At 44.1% G+C, this 27,422-nt stretch overlaps 2 protein-coding genes, 1 long non-coding RNA gene and 1 pseudogene across 6 annotated transcripts in view; 2 read left to right on the top strand and 2 right to left on the bottom strand.

The window, feature by feature from the left end:
• Positions 1–12,532, bottom strand: part of LOC101733645 (proteasomal ATPase-associated factor 1-like) — a 49,846-nt gene extending 37,314 nt beyond the window's left edge. For all 3 annotated transcript variants that reach the window (XM_031896330.1, XM_031896329.1, XM_031896328.1), the window contains exon 1: positions 12,450–12,532. In XM_031896330.1, coding sequence (XP_031752190.1) covers positions 12,450–12,515 — 66 coding nt within the window. In that variant the 5' untranslated portion in view covers positions 12,516–12,532. The remainder of the gene's footprint in view (positions 1–12,449) is intronic.
• Positions 1–27,422, top strand: part of LOC116406442 — a 954,163-nt pseudogene that overhangs the window by 200,439 nt on the left and 726,302 nt on the right.
• Positions 1,745–26,377, top strand: LOC116408645. Of its 2 annotated transcripts, none has more exons than XR_004221105.1 (4): positions 1,745–1,864; positions 25,254–25,349; positions 25,694–25,729; positions 26,280–26,377. It is a non-coding gene; the product is annotated as an uncharacterized LOC116408645 (long non-coding RNA). The 2 variants fall into 2 exon arrangements; XR_004221104.1 differs by lacking the exon at positions 1,745–1,864 and adding an exon at positions 24,198–24,659.
• On the bottom strand, positions 12,284–22,561 carry LOC101731722 (proteasomal ATPase-associated factor 1). The gene is made up of 12 exons (XM_031896340.1): positions 22,188–22,561; positions 19,407–19,447; positions 18,995–19,098; positions 17,989–18,082; positions 17,159–17,256; positions 16,617–16,767; positions 15,615–15,809; positions 15,374–15,465; positions 14,329–14,444; positions 14,157–14,239; positions 13,083–13,165; positions 12,284–12,639 (listed from the first exon to the last, which is right to left on the bottom strand). The coding sequence occupies exons 1-12, from the start codon at positions 22,241–22,243 to the stop codon at positions 12,559–12,561; spliced, it is 1,194 nt and encodes a 397-aa protein (XP_031752200.1). The 5' UTR covers positions 22,244–22,561; the 3' UTR covers positions 12,284–12,558.

Below are 27,422 nucleotides of genomic sequence, written 5' to 3'. Positions count from 1 at the left end.
TAGCCTCGTTCTAAGAATCTATTATACATTTCTCTTAGTTGGATTCTGGCGTTGTCTGGTGAGCTATTGTTCCTGATGACCCGTAGGAACTGGGAATAAGGGATGCCCCTGATGGTGGCCGGGGGATGGTGGCTGGTGGCATGTAAAATCGAATTACGATCCGTTGGTTTCCTAAAAAGCCTAGTTCCAAGACTTGAGCCTGTCTTAAAAATATTCAAGTCCAGGAATTCGATGTTATCCTGGTGGTAGTTTAGGGTAAGCTTGATTGGATTATTCAGTTCGTTCAGACCTTGGTGAAATTTGAGCATTCCATCTTCCCCATCTGTCCAGATTAGGAACAGATCATCGATATAACGAAAATAAGTGAGAATCTGCCCACCCAGTAAGGGTAGAATGTGTTTGGTTTCGAAATCATACATATACAAGTTGGCATAGGATGGTGCCAGCGCACTGCCCATCGCGGTGCCCGAGATTTGCAGGTAATAGGAGCTTTCAAACCGAAAGTAGTTCCTGGTCAGAGTCAATTCAAGGAGTTGTAGAAGAAATTCAATTGGTGTGCTGGTGGGTGGGTTAGTAGTCAAGGCCCTTCTAATAGCACATATTCCTTGGTCGTGTGGAATGACTGTATACAAACTCTTAACATCCATTGTGACTAGGAGACTGTCGGGGGGAATGTCGCCTAAGTCCCTTATTCTTTGGATCACATGTGTGGAATCTCGTGTGTAGGAAAACATAGATTTAACAAGAGGCTGTAACAAGGAGTCAATATAGGTGGACACTGGTTGGTAAAGTGAGCCCACAGCAGAGATAATGGGTCTCCCCGGGGGTGATGACAGGGATTTATGTACCTTAGGTAGGGTATAGATGACTGGGATACGAGGGTATTCTGTGAGCATATATTGGACAGTGTCCTCAACTAGCCAGCCTGCACTAAGGGCAGAGGATATGATAGTATCCAGTTCCTTCTTAAACCCAAAGGTGGGGTCCCCCAGTAGGGGTTTATACGTGCCCCTGTCTGCCAGCTGTCCCAGTAATTCATCCCTGTAATAGGTGTAGTCCATTAGGACGATAGAACCGCCCTTATCGGCGGGTCTGATCACCAGATCATTGTCAGCTTTTAATGTTTTAATGGCTTGGCGTTCTGTTACTGACAGGTTGGGATGTGGTCTAATGTTTTTTGCTATGGATTTGGCCTCAAGGTTGAGGACCTTGCCAAAAGTACGTACCGCCGCTGGAGTATTAGGAGGTTCAAAATTGCTTTTAGCCCTGAATTGGGGGCGATTAGTTTCTGGTGTGTTTCTAAAGTGCTCTCTTAATTTTAGTTTTCGCTGGAATTTATAGATATCCACTATAGTATCGAAGGTGTCTGGGATAGTACTCGGTACAAATGAAAGGCCCTTAGACAGTAGTGACATTTTCACCCTGTGTGAAATCCTGTGAGTGCCGACACTGCTTATTTCTATGTCGCTATCCTGCTCTGGCACCCAGGTATTGAAAAGAACATTTTGGTGTGCACTCCCCTCTGTACTCTATATATATATATATATATTAAAAGAAGAGATAAAATAACTAAACAGAATAAACATGCGGCAACAGGGCAAATAACGAGAAATTCCCTGATATAAACATCTTTCTCTGTATTTCCACTTTCATCCGGGAGGCGCCACCTCTTTCTTTTCTTTTTCCCCATTCCTATCCAGGTACTAAGGTGCTTACAGCGACATTCTGAGGGTTGGAATTGGAAGCGCAAGAGAACAGACGGCTGCAGTTGGGAGATTCTCCTTATAAAGCGTCACTGTGTATGAGGGAAATATGCGGCCAAACGGGGGCCACAAGTGCCAGGGCCCAGGAGCGCATTTAAATGGTTAGCGCCCCCCCGCTGAACTCTATACTGGCTGAAGGGTTACTGATAATGCATAGAAGTAGGGTGAATCACCTGTACCATATACCAGCAGGGGGTAACAGATTGCGCTCAGAGGATATCTCCTGTATTATATACCAGTTGGGCACTCTTATACTGCTCAGAAAATATCTCCATTACTCCCCTATCAGCTCCCCAGTGTAGGTTCTTCTGTTCTATGATTATTTCCATGTATCCTTATCAGATTTCCAGAAATGACCCTAAAATGCACTGATTTTGGCTCGGAAGCCCCATTGGCCCTGCGCTGTAGCTCAGCTCACCTATCAATTGGCTTCTTATTGCCAGTGATAAGAAAGGGATTTTTCCTGTGACAGTTGCTTCCAGCTGCCATAGACACTGTGACAGGGACAATTTAATAGCCGGCATCATAAATCATGAGATGCCCTTGAAAATGCGGAAAAAAGAGGATTTGTGGGGAAATGTAAATGTAGCTCAAGAACTCAAGAACCATCGATATAAGGTAAGCACCTACCCCACTGGGCCCCTTAGTGTGTGACCCTGGACACAGTCACTTGGCCTCCTAGTGATTAAAAAGTCACTAGACGCCATCATTGCTAGGAGGTCAAGTGACTGTGTCCAGGGTCACACACTAAGGGGCCCAGTGGGGTAGGTGCTTACCTTATATCGATGGTTCTTGAGTTCTAATTACCCCCTGGGGGGCTCTGCTGATCAATGGGTCTCAATTCTAATACCTACCCACTGGGTATCGATACCAGAGCTGAGCCACATTGGTCTAAGCAGGGCTCCCAGGGTGGGAATCAAAAAGGCCCATTGGTGTAAGGCAGGCTCTCTAACCGCTGAACTATCCTTCCTCCTCCCACGACTGACTGAAACACTCAGGGTTACAGCCTGCTGCTTGCCCCAAGCCCTAAATAACTAGGGGGGCTGTTTAACCCTTTTACTGCCAGCCATTTTGGTCAAAGTGGAACGTGTATTGCCAGAAAGTTTTTGAACATTTTGCACTCAATTTAGGGGCCTTTCCTTGGGGGGACTTTTTACCCAGGAAAGTGTGCAAAATTAAAAAAAAAAAACAACCTAATATGTGTGCTCTAAGTGTGTGTAAGTGTGTATAATAGTGTAAAGAAAGGGCACTTACCTGGAGCGAAGCTCAGTGTAACTGTCAGATCAATTGTAAGCTCTGCTGTTTTGCTTGGTTTCACCCAGTCTCCAATTCACAACTCTGGTGGGGGCCCCATTGGGGGGTCAGTAACAGGTTAACGGGGATTATAAGCCTCATTGTTAGGGGGCAAGTCTCTGTCTAACCCTAGAACAAAAGGGGCAAAAAGCCTCATTAACATTTTATAAACACGTAAAACACTGATTAAACACAAAGTTGAATTGATATCTTGTATATAAAGCCTTTTTACCTCACATTTGCATTGTTATGGGAGTTTTAGCTTAATGAATGAGGCAATAATAACATTCTGAGTAAATATATTGTATACAATTTTATTTAAAGGAAAAGTAAAACCTCCCAGACAAAATTTTAGTTTTAGCAGCAGCAGCGCCCCCTCTGTTTAAAAGACAAATTCACAAAAGAGAAAATTCACAAAAACTGTTTGTTTGGTGAATACGGAGGAAAAACTGACAAATCTGTCTCTAATTTTATTCTGCCTCAGTATCACCCCTTTTGTGAATTCCCCCAATAGAGTCTGTGAGTGAGGGGCTCAGTAATGCAGTGGCACAGTTGGCTGTTGACTGGTTGCTAGGGTCCAAATTATCCTAGCAACCAGGCATTGATTTAAACGGGAGGCTGGATTATGAATAGGGGAGGGCTTTAATATAAATATATAAAGCAATAGTAGCAATAACAATACAACTGTATAGTGCATTTGTTATTTTAGATGTTGGGGTCAGTGACCCCTATTTAAAAGCTGGAGAGAGAGGAAGCCGATCCAAGTATAAGCCGATCCGAATATAAGCCGAGGGACCTAATTCTACCTAAGAAAACTGGAAAAACTTATTGACTCGAGTATAAGCCTAGGGTGGGAAATGCAGCAGCTACTGCTAAAGCTGGCCATACACGCACCGATAATATTGTACAAAACCTCGTTTCGTACGATATTCGGTGCGTGTATGGCAAGTCGGTGAGTCAACCGATATCGCAGGAGGCTGCTGATATCGGTCGACTTGCCGATCGGCAGGGTTAAAAGATTTTGATCGGGCGCCATAGAAGGCACCTGAGCAAAATCTGCCTTCATGGCTGAATCGGCAAAAGGAGGTAGAAATCCTATTGTTTCTCTCTCTCCTTATCTGCTGTTTCAGCCCTGAATGGTTAGTGGCTGATTGAACGATCTTTCGTGTGACCAGATCGCAAATCGCCACGTGTGTGGCCACCTTTAGTTTCAATAATTAATAAAGGGCACTCAGCGTGACCCCCTGTGAACTCTTCATAAATATAAAATGTTGGCAGCTGCAGAGTAGGGAAAGGTGGATGGAGCCTCAAATAATGAGCCTGGGGTATTTGGCAGGACAGCCTAAGCCCATGCAAAGAACATCAGGGAGAAGAAGGAAATATTGGTGCCGTGCCCCCCAGCAATGTACCCTTGGGCATCCCACGGCTTTACATTTTGCCCACTTGGGGGTGTCGATAAAATGGGCAAACCCTGATGACTGATTGGCTTGCTAATATAATGGCCACATACAATTCATATAAATACATTACTGCAAGGGCTTTGCTTAAGGTGCGCTTTCATAGCTTTTGGCCTGCTGCTTAATGCTTTTATATATCATTAACCTCTTCTATGATTTCTAATACCCTATTTTATAGTGGAGGCTCATTATTCCTTATATATTTGCCAGTATAAAGCCCTGGTTCCTCTCCGATGATTCTAAATCTGTCACCCGAAAGTAACCCCTTTTTCACCTGTAACGGGCACACTATGGCATCGAGGCAGTTCATTGTCGCAGGGGCAGAACTCGGTTCGTTTGCCTGCTGGGCGGAGCCAGGTATCCCCCAATTTATAGATCCTCCCAGAGGAGCGCTCCACACACAGAGCTGAGATAGAGACAATGAATTATTAATAATCAGCCCTTCGGCGCGCACGCTGCACCCCCCCCCCACGGGCTGAAGAACTCGGCTTATACTCATGTATATACGGTAATTCAAAAACTATAACAAAGAAAAAAACGAAGGCCAATTGCAAAGCTGCTTGGAATTAGCCATTCTATATCATAGTAAAAGTTAACTTAAAGGTGAACTACCCCTTTAGGAGATTCCCACACCTTGGGCCCGATTCACGAAAGTGCGATAAAAATTATCGCACGCTTTTTTGCGTTAAATAAGCCACGATAATTAGCGCGCGATTCACCATAGTAATATCGCGTGTGTTAAGTCGCCATATCGCATGCGTTATTTTTCGCGCAAATATTATACAGTACTATAGCGGGGAATCTTTAGTCGCGCTATTATACAGTACTATAGCGGGGAATCTTTAGTCGCGATATTATACAGTACTATAGCGGGGAATCTTTAGTCGGGATATTATACAGTACTATAGCGGGGAATCTTTAGTCACGATATTATACAGTACTATAGCGGGGAATCTTTAGTCTCGATATTATACAGTACTATAGCGGGGAATCTTTAGTCGCGATATTATACAGTACTATAGCGGGGAATCTTTAGTCGCGATATTATACAGTACTATAGCGGGGAATCCTTAGTCGGGATATTATACAGTACTATAGCGGGGAATCTTTAGTCACGATATTATACAGTACTATAGCGGGGAATCTTTAGTCACGATATTATACAGTACTATAGCGGGGAATCTTTAGTCGGGATATTATACAGTACTATAGCGGGGAATCTTTAGTCACGATATTATACAGTACTATAGCGGGGAATCTTTAGTCGGGATATTATACAGTACTATAGCGGGGAATCTTTAGTCGGGATATTATACAGTACTATAGCGGGGAATCTTTAGTCACGATATTATACAGTACTATAGCGGTGAATCTTTAGTCGGGATATTATACAGTACTATAGCGGGGAATCTTTAGTCGGGATATTATACAGTACTATAGCGGGGAATCTTTAGTCACGATATTATACAGTACTATAGCAGGGAATCTTTAGTCGGGATATTATACAGTACTATAGCGGGGAATCTTTAGTCGCGATATTATACAGTACTATAGCGGGGAATCTTTAGTCGCGATATTACACAGTACGATAGTGGGGAATCTTTAGTCGCGATATTATACAGTACTATAGCGGGGAATCTTTAGTCACGATATTATACAGTACTATAGCGGGGAATCTTTAGTCTCGATATTATACAGTACTATAGCGGGGAATCTTTAGTCGCGATATTATACAGTACTATAGCGGGGAATCTTTAGTCGCGATATTATACAGTACTATAGCGGGGAATCCTTAGTCGGGATATTATACAGTACTATAGCGGGGAATCTTTAGTCACGATATTATACAGTACTATAGCGGGGAATCTTTAGTCACGATATTATACAGTACTATAGCGGGGAATCTTTAGTCGGGATATTATACAGTACTATAGCGGGGAATCTTTAGTCACGATATTATACAGTACTATAGCGGGGAATCTTTAGTCGGGATATTATACAGTACTATAGCGGGGAATCTTTAGTCGGGATATTATACAGTACTATAGCGGTGAATCTTTAGTCGGGATATTATACAGTACTATAGCGGGGAATCTTTAGTCGGGATATTATACAGTACTATAGCGGGGAATCTTTAGTCACGATATTATACAGTACTATAGCGGGGAATCTTTAGTCGGGATATTATACAGTACTATAGCGGGGAATCTTTAGTCGCGATATTATACAGTACTATAGCGGGGAATCTTTAGTCGCGATATTATACAGTACTATAGCTGGGAATCTTTAGTCGGGATATTATACAGTACTATAGCGGGGAATCTTTAGTCACGATATTATACAGTACTATAGCGGGGAATCCTTAGTCGGGATATTATACAGTACTATAGCGGGGAATCTTTAGTCACGATATTATACAGTACTATAGCGGGGAATCTTTAGTCGGGATATTATACAGTACTATAGCGGGGAATCTTTAGTCACGATATTATACAGTACTATAGCGGGGAATCTTTAGTCGGGATATTATACAGTACTATAGCGGGGAATCTTTAGTAGGGATATTATACAGTACTATAGTGGGGAATCTTTAGTCGGGATATTATACAGTACTATAGCGGGGAATCTTTAGTCGCGATATTATACAGTACTATAGCGGGGAATCTTTAGTCGCGATATTATACAGTACTATAGCGGGGAATCTTTAGTCGCGATATTATACAGTACTATAGCGGGGAATCTTTAGTCGCGATATTATACAGTACTATAGCGGGGAATCTTTAGTCACGATATTATACAGTACTATAGCGGGGAATCTTTAGTCGCGATATTATACAGTACTATAGCGGGGAATCTTTAGTCGGGATATTATACAGTACTATAGCGGGGAATCTTTAGTCGGGATATTATACAGTACTATAGCGGGGAATCTTTAGTCACGATATTATACAGTACTATAGCGGGGAATCTTTAGTCGGGATATTATACAGTACTATAGCGGGGAATCTTTAGTCGCGCTATTATACAGTACTATAGCGGGGAATCTTTAGTCGCGATATTATACAGTACTATAGCGGGGAATCTTTAGTCGGGATATTATACAGTACTATAGCGGGGAATCTTTAGTCGGGATATTATACAGTACTATAGCGGGGAATCTTTAGTCGGGATATTATACAGTACTATAGCGGGAATCTTTAGTCGCGCTATTATACAGTACTATAGCGGGGAATCTTTAGTCGCGATATTATACAGTACTATAGCGGGGAATCTTTAGTCGGGATATTATACAGTACTATAGCGGGGAATCTTTAGTCGGGATATTATACAGTACTATAGCGGGGAATCTTTAGTCGGGATATTATACAGTACTATAGCGGGGAATCTTTAGTCGCGATATTATACAGTACTATAGCGGGGAATCTTTAGTCGCGATATTATACAGTACTATAGCTGGGAATCTTTAGTCGGGATATTATACAGTATTATAGCGGGGAATCTTTAGTCACGATAATATACAGTACTATAGCGGGGAATCTTAGTCTCGATATTATACAGTACTATAGCGGGGAATCTTTAGTCGCGATATTATACAGTACTATAGCGGGGAATCTTTAGTCGCGATATTATACAGTACTATAGCGGGGAATCCTTAGTCGGGATATTATACAGTACTATAGCGGGGAATCTTTAGTCACGATATTATACAGTACTATAGCGGGGAATCTTTAGTCGGGATATTATACAGTACTATAGCGGGGAATCTTTAGTCACGATATTATACAGTACTATAGCGGGGAATCTTTAGTCGGGATATTATACAGTACTATAGCGGGGAATCTTTAGTCGGGATATTATACAGTACTATAGCGGGGAATCTTTAGTCGGGATATTATACAGTACTATAGTGGGGAATCTTTAGTCACGATATTATACAGTACTATAGCGGGGAATCTTTAGTCACGATATTATACAGTACTATAGCGGGGAATCTTTAGTCGCGATATTATACAGTACTATAGCGGGGAATCTTAGTCGGGATATTATACAGTACTATAGCGGGGAAATCTTTAGTCACGATATTATACAGTACTATAGCGGGGGAATCTTTAGTCGGGATATTATACAGTACTATAGCGGGGAATCTTTAGTCACGATATTATACAGTACTATAGCGGGGAATCTTTAGTCACGATATTATACAGTACTATAGCGGGGAATCTTTAGTCGGGATATTATACAGTACTATAGCGGGGAATCTTTAGTCGGGATATTATACAGTACTATAGCGGGGAATCTTTAGTCATGATATTATACAGTACTATAGCGGGGAATCTTTAGTCGCGATATTATACAGTACTATAGCGGGGAATCTTTAGTTGCGATATTACACAGTACTATAGCGGGGAATCTTTAGTCGCGATATTATACAGTACTATAGCGGGGAATCTTTAGTCGCGATATTATACAGTACTATAGCGGGGAATCTTTAGTCGCGATATTATACAGTACTATAGCGGGGAATCTTTAGTCGCGATATTATACAGTACTATAGCGGGGAATCTTTAGTCGCGATATTATACAGTACTATAGCGGGGAATCTTTAGTTGGGATATTATACAGTACTATAGCGGGGAATCTTTAGTCGGGATATTATACAGTACTATAGCGGGGAATCTTTAGTCGGGATATTATACAGTACTATAGCGGGGAATCTTTAGTCGCGCTATTATACAGTACTATAGCGGGGAATCTTTAGTCGCGATATTATACAGTACTATAGCGGGGAATCTTTAGTCAGGATATTATACAGTACTATAGCGGGGAATCTTTAGTCACGATATTATACAGTACTATAGCGGGGAATCTTTAGTCGGGATATTATTCAGTACTATAGCGGGGAATCTTTAGTCGGGATATTATACAGTACTATAGCGGGGAATCTTTAGTCGCGCTATTATACAGTACTATAGCGGGGAATCTTTAGTCGCGATATTATACAGTACTATAGCGGGGAATCTTTAGTCGGGATATTATACAGTACTATAGCGGGGAATCTTTAGTCGGGATATTATACAGTACGATAGCGGGGAATCTTTAGTCGGGATATTATACAGTACTATAGCGGGGAATCTTTAGTCGCGATATTACACAGTACGATAGTGGGGAATCTTTAGTCGCGATATTATACAGTACGATAGCGGGGAATCTTTAGTCGCACAAAATACATTACTAGGTATAATAATTATAGAAAAGTACAGTAAATGAGCTTTTGCCAATAAAATATGGACTTTGCAGTGTTATTTATTCAAGTATGTGTTTCCCCTAGAGTGACGCAGCCGGCAGTTTGCAGGGAAATGGGCATTTTTAATACAGTAATTTTACGAAAGTATTGGCGTGTATGGCTAACATGGCGTGCTATCATTCGCGTGACTATTTATATGCGGCTACAAGTGATGAAATGTTTTGCCAGGCATGGATTCGCAGCGAATATTTGAACGTGCGGTGAATTTTTTCATGTGTTTCGCAAAACAATCCGCCAATGGCAAAATGCATAAAAAAATTTGCCACGCGAAAATTCGCCACGCAAAAATTGACACGGGCTTCAAAAAATAAAAGTCGCGGGCAACAATTTTTTTGCCAGCACAACATTTTTGCCATTTCGGGGATCTTTCTAAAGATTTGCTAAATATTTAGTCGCACAAAATACATTACTAGGTATATTTTGGCGATTTCTTTGTCGCGACTTTGTAATCTGGCTACTTTTTGAAGCCTGTGTCAATTTTTGGATGTGCGGGGAATTTTCGCATGGCAATATATATTTTTATTGGTTTTTCGGGTTTTTTTTGCAAATAAACATTTATTCAGCACCTCTCTAGCACTCTGTGCCCTCCCAGGGCAAAATGTCGCCAGTTTTATGCTGCGTAATGTCGCGACAATCAGCGCATGCGATAAATAGCGTGCATGCGGAAAATACCGCGCACGCTATTTATCGCGACAAACCTATTGCATGAAATACAGCACGTAAAATAGCGCAAGTATGCTTATAGTGAATCGTGCGAAAAGTTGCGAAAATTAAGACGCGGTAAAATTTTTACTGCACGCTATAAATAGCGCATGTTAAATCGCACTTTAGTGAATCAGGCCCAGTGTATCCATGTGTCCCATAGGCAATAGAATATGGAATTGTCTCAGTGTATCCATGTGTCCCATAGCCAATAGAATATGGAATAGTCTCAGTGTATCCATGAGTCCCATAGCCAATAGAATATGGAATAGTCTCAGTGTATCCATGTGTCCCATAGCCAATAGAATATGGAATTGTCTCAGTGTATCCATGTGTCCCATAGCCAATAGAATATGGAATAGTCTCAGTGTATCCATGAGTCCCATAGCCAATAGAATATGGAATAGTCTCAGTGTATCCATGAGTCCCATAGCCAATAGAATATGGAATAGTCTCAGTGTATCCATGTGTCCTATAGCCAATAGAATATGGAATTGTCTCACAAAAACCCATATTTGCCATAGGAAACAGTATCTGGAATTGTCTCCCCATTCCCATGAGTGCCACTGCAGTTAGTTATGGAATGTTCTCAATGCTCCCGTGAGTATCATGGCCCATAGTGTATGGCTTTGTCTCAGTGTTCCCATGTGTCCCTATATGTATATGTGTATTGTGAGAAGCAGCTTACTACTGAGAAGTCAGCCAGTGTCCAATATATATGATTTTTTTCTACCATTATATACATAATGGTCCCCATGGCTGCGTACAATCCCTACAGTATAATGTATTACCCTCAACTTTTTTATGGTCATAGAACCCCTCAGTGACTTCTAATATCCTTATCATTTACAGTAGGGGGTACATTATCCCTTATAATACATGAGTGATACTCAGAGTTCCCTGTATAACTCAGCCTGCAGCCTTGTGCCTTTATATGGGGGGCACAGAACCCCTCAGTGACTGCTAATATCCTTATCATTTACAGTAGGGGGTACATCCCTTATAATACATGAGTGATACTTAGAGTTCCCTGTATAACTCAGCCTGCAGCCTTGTGCCTTTATATGGGCACAGAACCCCTCAGTGACTGCTAATATCCTTATCATTTACAGTAGGGGGTACATCCCTTATAATACATGAGTGATACTTAGAGTTCCCTGTATAACTCAGCCTGCAGCCTTGTGCCTTTATATGGGCACAGAACCCCTCAGTGACTGCTAATATCCTTATCATTTACAGTAGGGGGTACATTATCCCTTATAATACATCAGTGATACTCAGGGTTCCCTGTATAACTCAGCCTGCAGCCTTGTGCCTTTATATGGGCACAGAACCCCTCAGTGACTGCTAATATCCTTATCATTTACAGTAGGGGGTACATTATCCCTTATAATACATGAGTGATACTCAGAGTTCCCTGTATAACTCAGCCTGCAGCCTTGTGCCTTTATATGGGCACAGAACCCCTCAGTGACTGCTAATATCCTTATCATTTACAGTAGGGGGTACATCCCTTATAATACATGAGTGATACTCAGAGTTCCCTGTATAACTCAGCCTGCAGCCTTGTGCCTTTATATGGGCACAGAACCCCTCAGTGACTGCTAATATCCTTATCATTTACAGTAGGGGGTACATTATCCCTTATAATACATGAGTGATACTCAGAGTTCCCTGTATAACTCAGCCTGCAGCCTCGTGCCTTTATATGGGCACAGAACCCCTCTGTTTATGTATAAATAATAATATACTGGAAAGGAATGTTCTATGTATATAAACACCTTTATATATGTACAGGTAAGGGAAACAATATGGCAGCTCCCTCTCATATGTTTAGTACAAATACGCAGGGAAGTCTGTGCTCACAATATACCAAACACATATATGCATCTCACTATATGATAGAAACTACCTGGCTGTTACACTCACCCTATAAATACAAAATGGCATTTCCCAACTACAAGGGAAGACTTGCCCTTTGGTCGGAGGAAACATGGGGGCAGGTTAGTAATACAGAAGGTGTAAGTTCTGCACAAATCTATCCCAGATCTGGGATTTCATATTTGCGGATGAATCCGTCCCTGCAGCACGTGTACACAAGCTTCTTCCATGCCGCCACCTGGGAAAGGGAAAAAGTGACGGGAAGATGAGGATGAGTGGCCTTAATTACATGATATCATTCAAAGTCCAGCAATGGCGGCCGGTGGTCATTCAAGTCAATAGACGGTATTGTCATGTCATTACAGGGGCTTCTGGGAGTTGTAGTCAGAAACAGGTGGGAAGCTACACACAGACCCTTTATGTATGTATGTATGTATAACTTTATTTATAAATTGCCACAAGGGTACGCAGCGCTGTACAGTCTTACAGAATACACAATTACACACAGGGAGGAGAAGTGTTATAATAAATAAATACAAGTGCCATGTGGTTTGAGACACAGTAGGAAGGGGGTCCCTGCCCCGTAGAGCTTACAATCTAAGCTCTACGATCTCTAGATCCTTCAAATAGTAGAATAATTTCCCAGCATTCCCTTGAAACAACTTTACATCGTTATATTACCTGGAACACGGGTTGTCTATTAGGCCCAGTGAGTTGCAGAACTTGTTCAGAACCCTTCAAGGGGATATAGCAGGTTCCATTACCTAATGGGAATATTATATATATATATATACATCAAATAGCTTCCACATCATGGCTACACGCAGTGCCTATGTACTGATCCAAAAGGCTGCTGCACCAATCACAAAGGTGCTTCTTGCATAGGTGAAATATTAACCAATAACCATAATAACCGCAGTGCCAGGCTGGGGCAAAGGGGAACTCCAGCTCCAATACATATTGCTGCTATGTACAATTGTATTTTATAGTAGTCACAGCAAGTAGAAGTAGCTATATTCTATATGCTAGATTGTGATTGGCCCCGATCACTCAGTGTAGGGGCCAGTATTACAGTTCAGAAGATTTGGATAAACCTTTGGATAACCTTTGAGTTAACTTTTAGTATGATGTAGAGAGTAATTGGTCTTCGTTTTTTATTACTGGTAGTTTTTGGATTATTTTACTTTTTGTTCCGCAGCTCTCCAGTTTGGAATTTCAGCCGTCGTCTGGTTGCTAGGGTCTAATTTACCTTAGCAACCAGGGAGTGGTTTTGAGAACTTGATTGATATATGAATAGCAGAGGGGCTGAATAGAAAGTAGGGATGCACCGAATCCCGGATTGTCTCAGAATATTACTCTCTACATCATACTAAAAGTTAACTCAAAGGTGAACAACCCCCTAATTTTAACCCTTCCCGATCCTAATTAGCATTCGGATTTGGCAGAATCCGTCAGGGTGGGTTCGGCCAAACCCAAAAAAGTGGGTTCGGTGCATCCCTAATAGAAAGATAACAAATAAAAATTAATAATAATAACAATAAAACTGGAGCCGCACAGAGCAATAGGTTTTGGCTGCCGGGGTCAGTGACCCCCATTTGAAAGCTGGAAAAAGAAGAGGAAGGCAAATAAATAAGAAAAACAATAAAAGATTAAAAAGTTGAAGAGTTGCTTAGCATTGGCCATTCTATAACATATTAAAAGTGAACCCAAAGATGAACTTCCCCTTTATTTAACCCACGCTATAACAGCTCCTACCATAACTGGCGACGTAGGTGTCTCTGAAGGGCACCAATGACAACACGGGGGTTTCTGACCAGGAAACGGTTTCTATTGCGCTTCTGAAATGGAAATAAACATTATATAATAATAATAATATTATTATTATTATTTTAATGATGAGCCCAGTTCCAGCGAGGCGGCTACTTACTTTGGGTTCCTGATATCTACATGGATTATGTTCCCATCGAGGCCCCCAGCCAGGACCCCCACACTGGAGATAAAGGTGCAGCAGTTAAAAGCATCAGAACCGTCAAAATCGAAAACCTGGATCAGAAGATAATATGTAATTTACTTACAGAGAAGCCGCTGAGGGAGTACAGGTATGGGATCCCTTATCCGGAAACCCGTTATCCAGAAAGTTCTGAATTACGGAAAGGCCATCTCCCATAGACTCCATTATAAGCAAATAATTCTGATTTTTAAAAATGATTTCCTTTTTCTTTGTAATAATAAAACAGTACTTGTACTTGATCCCAACTAAGATATAATTACCCCTTATTGGGGCAGAACAGCCCTATTGGGTTTATTTCATGGTTAAATGATTCCCTTTTCTCTGTAATAATAAAACAGTACCTGTACTTGATCCCAACTAAGATATAATTACCCCTTATTGGGGCAGAACAGCCCTATTGGGTTTATTTAATGGTTAAATTATTCCCTTTTCTCTGTAATAATAAAACAGTACCTGTACTTGATCCCAACTAAGATATAATTACCCCTTATTGGGGCAGAACAGCCCTATTGGGTTTATTTCATATTTCAATCACCCCAATAATCTCCTTACTGTACACTCTATACTGTACATTCCTCTGCCCTCCCCCCCACCAAATTTTCTGGAAATGCTCTGTCTGCCTGTCTCCTTGTTGTACAATAGTCTGCCCCCCACCAGCCCCTTTACTATACATTATGCCCCTACCTAGCTGCTCAATAACCGCCTTAGGGTGAAGACACAGAGCTATTAGTAGCAGCTACTTGTCACTGCTACTAAAACAGACAATGCTGATCATTTACTAATAACTGTGTGTGTTTAGCAGAGGCAGTTCTCAGTATTGTCTATGGCAGGGCATATTCTAGAGTTTAGTAGCCCTGATAAAGTAGCTGCTACTAGTAGCCCGGTGTGTCTTCACCCTTAGTGTGGGTGGAACAATGTATAGTAAGGAGATTGCTGCATTTACATCCAGGTCTCTACTCACTGATTGGCGGCTGTGCAGGCTCACTCCCTCCAATGACTTATCCTCTCGGGCCAGTACCACCAGCTTGCCTTCTGTTCCTACTTCCCTGTTACCTGGGAAATACAAACAGCTGCTACTCACAAGTTACAAGCTGTTGGACAATGCTTGCCTATGGCAGAGCTAGAGATCCTCAGCCGGAAGATCCCACTGGCAGCTCTAGCTCTTAAAGGGCAACTTGATTTGTTTAAAAACCAGAACTTACTAGGAGTTTCCTTCGGAGAGCCCAGATTGACTGCGTTTCCAACCTCGGCCACAGCGATGGCGTTGATAGGAGAGTAGGAGTCATCGACCACAGCTATGCAGGCGCCTTGGGCAGAGTCCCATAACCGAGCCGTGCCGTCCTGCCCCGAGGAAATGACATTCTGTCCATCGGCCACAACAGCTATGTCCAGGATACCTGTAGGACACATTGCTTCATGGGTAACTGTATCACTGTATGGGCTTCCCACTTACTCATTGTAAATGGTAAATATATATAATATATGGTAGAAATGCCACTACTGCTCCATATTGCACCACAGTGGGGATCATTTAGCAACACTGGACACATTTGCCCTTGTGGCATTCATTGTTCTTCATGCAGCGGGTTTAAAAAAAATAAAAAAAAGCCAATCTGATTGGTTGCTATGGGTAACTGCCCATGGGCAAATTTGCCCAGTGTTGATAAATGAGCCCCACTTGTGTCCTATCCAGAGGGTTTGAGCTCTCCATTATTGTGCATTGCTCAGCAGATGCAGGCAGAAAGGTCTATGTAAATACAACGATAAGCACTCAGAGTCCTCTATCAAAAGAAAAACAGGATTTATTTTCTCCTTTTGTGTATAAATGTTCTTCTCTGTCAGACTTCCTGCTCTCAGAAAAATACTTCTACCAGTCTGCTCAGTTTGCTCCTCTCTCCCTCCCTTCTCCTGCTCCCCCTCCCATAAGAATTCACTCCCCCTCCCATCAGAAATCACTCCCCCTCCCAACTGTGTAATCTGATCTAAAAGCAGCCAGAGCTGCAGCACAGAAGCTACTGAGACCAAGCTAAAATGGCAGCTGCTATCTTAAACAAACAGAGGGAGCTTCTAGGGCTGTTACTCAGGCATGTAAAGCTTTCTGCAGAATAAGTATAAGGTTCTAGGTGGCACTAATGTGCCTAATCTATTGGCAGTAAAATGCCCAAATGCCTTTCTTTCTCCTTTAATGACATTGTTGTGGTTACTTCCTCTGTGTCCTTTCATCGTCGCTAAGCAGCTTCCATCATTCACGGACCAGACCTTCACCAGCGAATCCAACCCGCCGCTCAGCACCTCCTGCCCCGAAGGGAAGAACTTGCAGGAAAAGACGTCCCTTGTGTGACCTTCCAGCACGCTCTGCAATAACCAAACAATGGCCTCTGTATATAAGGGTATCGGCGGTGTATGGCTGTAATATGATGGGCCGGAGGCAGCCGGACGGGTGATCTATTCATGGGGGGCTGCCACCTCTCTCTGGGGGTGCTACAGCGAGACAGGGAATTCAGGGATTTAGACCAGGGAAGTATTCAGCTACTTGTAGTTGTTTTGATTAAAGTATGGAGTGCAAGGCTGAAGCTTGAGAACGGATTTCTTATTCTTCTTAGTGTGCAGTGGGCACCCAGATCTAAGTGCCCCCCAGTCTAATTCACCCCTAGTTCTGCTCCTGCATACTGACATGGAAAAGGGGCATCTGGAATTCATGCTCGGTATGGCAGGGGGTAACCTCGGGGAAGCTCCCCTTTCCTACCTTTACTTCTGTATTATGGGTCTCCCACACCTTAAAGGTCTGATCTGTGCTGCTGGAGACTCCCAGGTCCCCCCGCTGGAGATGTCCAAGTAGCTGACCTGTAGGAGAACGCAGAGAGACACGATGTGAGGAGCAACAAGGAAAGCATTCAAAAACGGGGAACAGCCCCCTAAGTTTGCTCATAGCCTGTACAGAGAGATACCATAAAACTATGGCACATAGGGATTCCCCTGTACTAAGCACAATTCAGCAGGAACAGCCCCCTAAGTTTGCTCATAGCCTGTACAGAGAGATACCATAAAACTATGGCACATAGGGATTCCCCTGTACTAAGCACAATTCAGCAGGAACAGCCCCTAAGTTTGCTCATAGCCTGTACAGAGAGATACCATAAAACTATGGCACATAGGGATTCCCCTGTACTAAGCACAATTCAGCAGGAACAGCCCCCTAAGTTTGCTCATAGCCTGTACAGAGAGATACCATAAAACTATGGCACATAGGGATTCCCCTGTACTAAGCACAATTCAGCAGGAACAGCCCCCTAAGTTTGCTCATAGCCTGTACAGAGAGATACCATAAAACTATGGCACATAGGGATTCCCCTGTACTAAGCACAATTCAGCAGGAACAGCCCCCTAAGTTTGCTCATAGCCTGTACAGAGAGATACCATAAAACTATGGCACATAGGTATTCCCTTGTACTAAGCACAATTAAGCAGGAACAGCCCCCTAAGTTTGCTCATAGCCTGTACAGAAAGATATAATTCATCTAATTATTAAAAAGGCATCTAAACATATAAAAAGGTAAAACAAAATGAAAGTAAAACTTATGTTTTTTTCATGGATGTGGGAGAAACTTGCATAAGGAGACAGAAATGTGCTGGAAATATTCTCCCCGGGGCAGGAAACAGTGATTCTATTCTGTAAGACACACAGGGGAGACAGTGATTCAGTCTCTCATGATACAATCACACCAATACCTGTGCATGGAGACATTTATTTTTAAAGGCAAATTGACCTGTAAACAAAACCTGTATGTAGTGGGTCTCCCCGAGTGAAGGCTCAGTCTTTCACGCTGTCCCCCCACATTCACTAATCACTGATCAGAGACCTCTTTGCACCTCCCAGAATTCCAAGCACAACGACACTGTGGCCAAACCAAGGGGAAGTTTCTGCTACTGGCAGAATAGGGGGACCCACAGGGAAGGCCCTGATTGGCATAGTGATACACACGGAGTGGTCCTTGTAATAAACTGCTGGCTAGCAGTGAGTTAATGCTTCTGCTGTGTTAGTTCAGGTGAAGTAGCATGATACACACTGGAACTGTTGGTATATTTACTAGAACATGGCAGGTAGATCTGGCCTGCTCCATGCTTGCTTTCAGCTTAACAGGAAGCACAAACAGGAACAGGAATATCATCATCAAGCAATGGCAAAAAAGCAGGAATGCCATTAACCAAAATGTCTACACTAGCAGGTTACTACAGTCCTGATGCAGAATAGGTCAAGAAGTAAGGACAATACTTAGATTGTAAGCTCTGCGGGTCAAGGACCTCCTTCCTACTGTGTCTAATACCACATGGCACTTATATATATATATTTATTGTATTTATGTATTATATCACTTGTCCTCCCTGTGTGTAATTTTGTATTTGGTAAGATTGTACAGCGCTGCGTACCCTTGTGGCACTTGAAACTCACTGGGGGTTATTTATAAACACTGGGCCAGGAAATTCACCTGCAGTGTTTTTGTTTTATGCTGAACTTGCCCTTTAATCTGGGTGAAACCACCTTGTGCCACACTGAGCCCTGTGACATAGACATGGGCCGCACCTTGGTGACTTCCTGCACAACAAACTCCTCGGAGGCGGTCACTTCCGGAACCTCATCAGAACTTATTCCCTTTGACGTCAGGCTGCCGCGTATCGTGGGCTTTCCTGAAGGGCAGAAAAACAGGGAGAAATGGGGAAAATGAAAACTACAACCCCCGGCCACTTCCCCCCAAACCACCCTGGCCCCGACCTCCCCCCAAACCACCCTGGCCCCGACCTCCCCCCAAACCACCCTGGCCCCGACCTCCCCCCAAACCACCCTGGCCCCGACCTCCCCCCAAACCACCCTGGCCCCAACCTCCCCCCAAACCACCCTGGCCCTGACCTCCCCCCAAAACCATCTACAGACAAGGGGTTGGCCCTTCAGGCCCATTGTACCGGGCACAATGAGCGGCTAAAAGAACCAAACCTACCAGGAATCTTGCACGATACCCAGACTTCCCCCTCAGCCTCCCTGAAAAGTAAAAAAAGAGTGTAAGCGACGGGCCACAAGGCTACACACACACAACTGATAAACGACTGAACATATTCTAAGCCCATTTGGTGTCATTTCCGGCGCCACCGTGCAGCTGATGTGTGTGCCCTATGCTTTTAGTGCAACTGTGCTGCAGTGACCCCTGGGGCTACTGACTGGTTTGGGGGTGGCAGCAACTTTGGGTTCCCCTGTGTCAATAGGTGGGACGGGGCTGGCGGGAGACCGGGAAAAAACTCAGTGGGCCCTTGGACTGGGAGTGTGTGGGCCCCCAAGGGCCCCTGTACATGCCCCGCCAGGTTCCCGTCCCTCCCTCCGAGGGTGCATAAGTAGAGGCGATTGGGGGATGGAGGCCAGCTGGGATTGGGTCTGGCCCGGCGGGGCCCACCATGGCCGGGGGCCCATTGGGTTTTTCCTGGTGTCCCACTGACCCAGTCCGATCCTGCCCTGCAGCCCCCACCGGCCCAGCCTGCTCCCCACCTGCAGCCCCCACCGGCCCAGCCTGCTCCCCACCTGCAGCCCCCGACAGCTCACTCCTCGCCACCCATACGCCTGTGCTCCCCCCATCTGGTAGTCTGGAACTGTGTGTGGGGGGGGGGAGAGCAGTATGTGGAGCACTTGGGGCCCAGCACCCCAGTACAACTCTGGGCACAGCCGGACTCTATTCTGAGCACGAGGCAGAATGGACGGAGCAGCACTGAGTGCAACTATGTGGGGCGCAACTGCAGAGCAGTAAGTGAAGGCCCCCTGAGGTGTTGCACTACTGGTACTTACATTGCATGCTCTGACTCTTGAAACAATGTGTAAGAAGTCAGTTAAAAAGCTGCATTTGTTCTGTTTCAGGAGTCACAACCAGCAGTGCAGGGAATATGAAAGCTGAGAATATAAACACTTACGTGCTGTTGTAAATATCCTTGGTGCTACAGCTGATAACTAAATAATTTGGTATATGTGTAACCTTGTTATCAGCAACGGGGGCTCTGAACTCAAAGGGGCTCTTGCACCCAAAAAGTCTATGAAAATGTGAGTTTGGAGCTTAAAACATAAAAACTCACCCACATTCTATTCATTCCTGTTGAATTTTTAAAGGCGTATTTATCAATGGGTGAAAGATAGAACTCACCATTTCATTAATACGCTTCTAATAAAAATCCCATAGGGACGAATAGAACTTGGGTGAGTTTTTATGTATTAAGCTCCAAACTCACATTTTTATAAATCTGCCCCTAAACCCCAGAACATTGCTTTACTGCTCATATGCACAGTCCCAGGGGCAAGAAACAAGATGGCAGCGCAGCGCTCACTAGAATGGTACCCCTTTACAACTGGTCACATATTAAATCCACATTCTGCATGGCTAGTAGCAAGGAATTCAAAGGCATGCTGCAGACTAAAGAGATGTATGTGCAGCCATGCAGCCTGCTTCTAAATGAATTGCTAATTAGCCATGCCAGGATGGGGCCGGTATTAAAGGGGTGAGGAGGCAACCCTACTTTTTAAGGAAGACAGGTGTGCCAACCATTGCCCAGGGTCTGTGTTTGGCACACCCCGGTGATTTAGCCTGTTCTAACTACTTAAAGGGTTAATACTCTACCCTTTTGGTCAGTTTAGTGATAGGCTCCAAGGGTTAAATACCTCTTACTTATAAAGGAAGATTACAGGGCCTGGACATAGAGGCTGTTGCCTCCCAGATATGGACTCCAGGGAAGGGTTCCAGCCTGTTAACCCTCACTCTGCTGCAGATACAGAAATATAAGAAGTACAGGTATCGGTGCCCTTATCCGGAAACCCATTATCCAGAAAGTTCCGGATTATGGAAAGGCCATCTCCCATAGACTCCATTTTAATCAAATAATTCACATTTTTAAAAATGGTTCCATTTTTCTCTGTAATAATAAAACAATCCCTGTACTTGATCCCAACTAAGATATAATTACCCCTTATTGGGGGCAGAACAGCCCTATTGGGTTTATTTAATGGTTACATGATTCCCTTTTCTCTGTAATAATAAAACAGTACCTGTACTTGATCCCAACTAAGATATAATTACCCCTTATTGGGGCAGAACAGCCCTATTGGGTTTATTTAATGGTTAAATGATTCCCTTTTCTCTGTAATAATAAAACAGTACCTGTACTTGATCCCAACTAAGATATAATTACCCCTTATTGGGGGCAGAACAGCCCCATTGGGTTTATTTAATGGTTAAATGATTCCCTTTTCTCTGTAATAATAAAACAGTACCTGTACTTGATCCCAACTAAGATATAATTACCCCTTATTGGAGCCAAAACAAACCTACTGGGTTTAATTACTGTTTAAATAATTTTATTAGCAGACTTAAGGTAGGAGATACGAATTACAGAAAGATCTCTTATCCGGAAAGCCCCAGGTCCCGAGCATTCTGGATAATGGGTCCCATACCTGTATAATACAGAAGTAAGAAGCATTATACAGAAGCATTCTCTCCCTCACAGCATCCTCACTGATAGTTGTGCTTGGCCTTTATCCATAGTATCTGGCTGCCTTAGGGGGGTGCATCCTCATTCTGGGGAGCGCTGCACTAAGGGTTAATGCATTAATACCAATGGGTTAGACAGCTGCTTTACATGTTAGTGAATGTGCATTGCTGAAGCAAAGGGTTAATAGTACATTCAGACCTGTAGCTTAGCAACTCCCCACATGCAAGTGTCTGCAAAGCCCCCCAGACTCTGTGTCTCACCTCAGGACCTGGTCCCAGTCCCCCTGTATGGAGAGCATTGTGGCGGCAGCAGCCATTCTTACATTGTACCACAATAACTATCTCCCTATGAATCACTGACTGCTCTGACTCAAACGGAACTTGATACCTCAGTTGCCCTCTGTGTATTGAGTGGGAGCCAATCAGGGTGCAGCCTGAGCATCAGGCGGAAGGATCTGTCAGAGCGTGCAGCTGCACTAGCCTCAGCACACAGTAGCAAGAGTGTGTTGTGGGGCAGCCTGGGATTTATGTTTAGTCTTTCTGAGAGAATCTCACTGGCACCTAAGCAGGTCCTGACTGGCGATCTGTGGGTTCTGTCAAATGCCAGGGGGGCTGTAAGGTGCCACAGACAGTCACTATTTATTGGGCTGGGGGGGCTGTTAGTGCCTGTGGGTTCTGTCAAATGCCAGGGGGCTGTAACGTGCCACAGACAGTCACTATTTATTGGGCTGGGGGGGGGGCTGTTTGTGCCTCTGGGTACTGGGAATGCCAGGGGGGCTGTAAGGTGCCACAGACAGTCACTATTTATTGGGCTGGGGGGGCTGTTTGTGCCTGTGGGTTCTGTCAAATGCCAGGGGGGCTGTAACGTGCCACAGACAGTCACTATTTATTGGGCTGGGGGGGGGGCTGTTTGTGCCTCTGGGTACTGGGAATGCCAGGGGGGGCTGTAAGGTGCCACAGACAGTCACTATTTATTGGGCTGGGGGGGCTGTTTGTGCCTCTGGGTACTGGGAATGCCAGGGGGGCTGTAAGGTGCCACAGACAGTCACTATTTATTGGGCTGGGGGGGGGGCTGTTTGTGCCTCTGGGTACTGGGAATGCCAGGGGGGCTGTAAGGTGCCACAGACAGTCACTATTTATTGGGCTGGGGGGGATATTTGGGCCAGTACAGCCCTGGGTGGGGCCAGGTTTCTAACCCTGAGTCAAAATCACCCAGGAAACAACTGTGAAAAGTTTGGGGGCCTTGGTGTAAATAGTATGAGAATGGCATCATTTTAAATTTAAACCAATGAAATTTAATGGGGTTTATATGATTGACTGTTGGTGGCTCCGCCCACTTTTTCAAACCTAAAACTGCAGCCCCCCAATGACCAACCGTGAAGGGTTTGGGGGCCCCAGCGTTAATACTGTGAGAATGGCAGCAGGTGTAATGGGGTTCCATGGCGAGACAGTTACTGCCAGTAATAGCAGGGCCTGCTGGTATATACAGGGGGGACTTGGCCCATTGGTGTTTGTGACATTCCCAGACAAATTGCAGTTGGTCTTTGTTTTTTATATTCTGTGTTTTGTTTACTGATTTTGCCTTTTGTTTCGGAATTTCAGCAGCTCTCTGGGTTTTAGGGCCCAATTTACCCTAGCAACCAGGCAGCGGTGTGAATGTGAGACTGGAAGATAAAAAGAAAGTAATAAAAAGTAACAAGAAAGTTGGAGCCTCACGGAGCAATCGTTTTTGCTGTCAGGGTCAGTGACCCCCATTCGAAAGTTGGAAAGATGCAAAAGAGATGGGCAAATAATTAACAAATAAAATAGCAAATGGAAAGATGTGGCCCTGTACCCATGCGGGGGGGGGGGGGGGGAATGTGTGGGGGGTCGGGTCTCTTTTAAAGGGGAACTAAAGCCAATTTCATTCCATTTGCATCAGCCTGGGGGCCAGTTAGGGTTAGCTTTGCAGGGAATGTCTATTTGTTCCCTTGGTACTCATGGAAACTAAAGGTCCCCATACACGGGCCGATTCTAGCTGCCAATATGGGTCCCTTAGATTCGCCAGCTAATCGGCCCGTGTATGGGCACTGCCGGCGGGCCTGCCCCACCCATATCTGGCCTGAAATCGCCCAGATCTTGATTGGGCAGGTTTAAAAATCTAGTCAGATTGGGGACTGCATCGGCTCGTTGATGGGGCCCCCGGACCGACTTTGCCTAAACCCGTCTTTATAATTCAATCATTTGGCCCCAGGGCCCCCGTAGGTGGGGGATATTTGGAGAAGATTTAATTCGCTTGGTGACATCGCCAAGCGAGCGGATCTGAAGGTGTATGGGGACATTAAGTCTGACGGTCATTTAAGGCGAGATTAGGGGGGAAATACATTTGCTATTATAGATCTACAGGAAATCATAACAATGTGTTCAAACGTCTAAACCCTTGTTTGGCGCTAAGGTGGGCCCTGACCAATCATCATACACTGGCACCTAAAGGGTGTTTCACCATTCAATTCACTGTTGATTCACAGCTGATGTCATAGTGGGTTCCCATGGCAACATTGATGTCTTTAGACCACCCATGTGGTCAACTCATATTGCAAAACCTTTTGCAACTAAGGGCTAAATGCTCAAGGAAGCCTGCAGCTGATGTCACAATGGGTTCCCATGGCAACACTGATGTCACAATACCAGCTGTGTTTGCGTAACCGTTACAACTTGGGGAAACACTTCAGATTGCTTTTTAGAGCAGAAACGGTAAGTTGTCCCTGCTACGGGCTCCTCCCTGTTACAATTCTAATTTGCACTCGCACCAAAATCTCACCGTTCCCATCATTTTCCCTGAGTCGGAAAATCTCACATGTTTTGATTAACTGGAAACAATACTTTTTACTCCTAAGAAAAGACTTTTGCTCCTACCAATTAGATTTCATTTCAGTTGTTAAACGTTGCGCTCTACATTGTCCCATATCCCAGCATTTATTTCCATTAAACAAACGGGAATATGTATGTATAAATATATGGGTACCCTAATGCCCCATACACTGACCCCCAATAACAGGAATATGTATGTATAAATATATGGGTACCCTAATGCCCCATACACTGACCCCCAATAACAGGAATATGTATGTATAAATATATGGGTACCCTAATGCCCCATACACTGACCCCCAATAACAGGAATATGTATGTATAAATATATGGGTACCCTAATGCCCCATACACTGACCCCCAATAATGGCTGCCTGGGTTTCCTTCACACACATTATTTGCTATGTTTTTACTTACTAATTGCTGTGTTTTTACTTACTAATTGCTGTGTTTTTGTTTCCTTCCATATAACGACAGTAACGACCATCTACCACAATGGCGCCCAGATTCTGTGATTGTATCCTGGACTGTGTGAGAGGTGTCTGCGCACCGTTCAGGTACAAGAAGAAGAAGGTAAGATACAGATTTACACCCGTCTCTGCACTCTCAGCTTCTATCCGTTTTTATTCTTTCCTACTCCTACAATATTAATGTGTATATGAGCCGGAATGAGCCCTTCCGTTACCTTAATTGCATATGGAAATTGGGATTCAGGTTCAGTTCGGTATTCGGCCGAAACTTTTATAAAGGACCCGGGGCATCCCTAATATAAACTCCCAGAAGCCTCCCTGGCCCATGGAAGGAACGGTTACTCTTCAATACATACTGTGCGGCATTAGTCCCTTTCTTTGTTCCCTTCGTACTTGATGGTTTGGTTCATTTGTATAAAAAACTGACGTTTTTTTTTTCCTTTTTAGCCTGGAAAGTTTGCCCATATGGAGACGGTCGTTTACGTAAGTAGAAAACACCAGATATAACTATTTGTGAGTAAATGGGCTGCTGGATCAGGGTCTGTGTGTATAGGGTACTTAGCGGCTCAGGGGGGGTTGCAGGCATTGCATCGGTAGTTACTGATGGGCTTATTATTAGTTTATCATCAGTAATAGATAATAAGGCGTGGCCATGTTGCCAAGCAACCGGATCTTCTCCCGATACCCCCCACCTACGGGTGGGCAATATTGGGAGAATCCAGGCTAATTCAATCGTTTGGCCCTGGGACCAAACGATGGAATTATAACAACGGGTTTAGGCGCAGTCGGTCCGGGGGCCCCATCAACGAGCCGATGCAGTCTCTGATCCAACTGAATTTTTAAACCTGCCCAATCGAGATTTGCCCGATTTCAGGCCAGATATGGGTGGGCAGGCCCGCCGGCAGTGCCCATACACGGGCCGATTATGATAAAATCATTTGTATCATTGTCCTTTGCGTGTGTTAGTCTGTATGTTACACATCTATTCCAAGGTTTCCAACACTAATAATGTCCTTCTTGTTTTCTTTTTTAGGTGGTAAAGGACGAATCCATAACTTTTCTCCCAACGGGGACTAGTTATTAGGATTCGTAGGTAAGTAGTTAGGTAAGTAATTAGGTTAGGAATAAAAAAAAAAAAATAAAAAAAAAAAAAACAACAAAAAAAAAAAATACAAAAACAACATCAAAAAAAAAAACAACAAAAAAAAATATATTTTATCAGAGGCTCAGCGGAGTCCCCTGCTGCAAGTGGGTTGGTGTGGGTGGTGCAGCAGGGGGCCCCGCTGACAGGCCCCAACAAAACAAAAAAATCAAGAAAAACAACAACAAAATAATAACATTTTTTCCTTTTTCATAACACAAATTTCTTTTTTTCTTTTCTATTCTTAGCTTGTAAAGCATGAATCCATGACTTTTCTTCCAACGGGGACAAGTTATTAGGATTCTAAGGTAAATAGGTCAATTAGGTTAGGAATAAAAAAAAAATAGGTTAGTTTAGGAAATAAAAACAAACAAACAACAACAAAAACACAACAAAACAAATAAAAAAAACAAACATTTTTCAGAGGCTCAGCGGAGTCCCTGCTGCAGTGGGTTGGTGTGGGTGGCGCAGCAGGGGGCCCCGCTGACAGGCCCCAACAAAACAAAAAAATCAAGAAAAACAACAAAATAAAATTTTTTAGTTTTTTTATAACACAAATTTCTTTTGTTTTCTTTTTAGTTTGTTCAGGATAAATCCATACCTTTTCGGCTCAGCGGGGGCAGTGGGTGGGTGTGGGAGGCTCAGCGGGGGCAGTGGGTGGGTGTGGGAGGCTCAGTGGGGGCAGTAGGTGGGTGTGGGAGGCTCAGTGGGGGCAGTGGGTGGGAGTGGGAGGCTCAGTGGGGGGAATGGGTGGGTGCGGGAGGCTCAGCGGGGGCAGTGGGTGGGTGCGGGAGGCTCAGCAGGGGCTGTGGGTGGGTGTGGGAGGCTCAGCGGGGGCAGTGGGCGGGAGCGGGAGGCTCAGCAGGGGCTGTGGGTGGGTGTGGGAGGCTCAGCGGGGGCAGTGGGCGGGAGCGGGAGGCTCAGCGGGGGCAGTGGGTGGGAGTGGGAGGCTCAGCGGGGGCAGTGGGTGGGAGTGGGAGGCTCAGGGGGGGCTGACAGGCCCCAATAAAACAACAAAATGAATAAAACAACAAA

Source organism: Xenopus tropicalis, chromosome 2, assembly GCF_000004195.4.
Source record: "Xenopus tropicalis strain Nigerian chromosome 2, UCB_Xtro_10.0, whole genome shotgun sequence".
NCBI classification, from domain to species: domain Eukaryota; kingdom Metazoa; phylum Chordata; class Amphibia; order Anura; family Pipidae; genus Xenopus; species Xenopus tropicalis.
Note: the sequence above shows the minus strand (reverse complement) of the source record. Positions and strands in the feature narration are given on the sequence as shown.

Excerpts from the sequence above, each read along its gene's own strand:
- LOC101731722 (XM_031896340.1), bottom strand. The coding sequence starts at position 22,243 with ATGGCTGCTGCCGCCACAATGCTCTCCATACAGGGGGACTGGGACCAG. Across the intron at positions 19,448-22,187 it reads GACTGGGACCAGGTCCTGAG|GGAGGCTGAGGGGGAAGTCT; the intron begins GTGAGACACAGA and ends TTTACTTTTCAG. Across the intron at positions 12,640-13,082 it reads ATAGACAACCCGTGTTCCAG|GTGGCGGCATGGAAGAAGCT; the intron begins GTAATATAACGA and ends TCCCTTTCCCAG.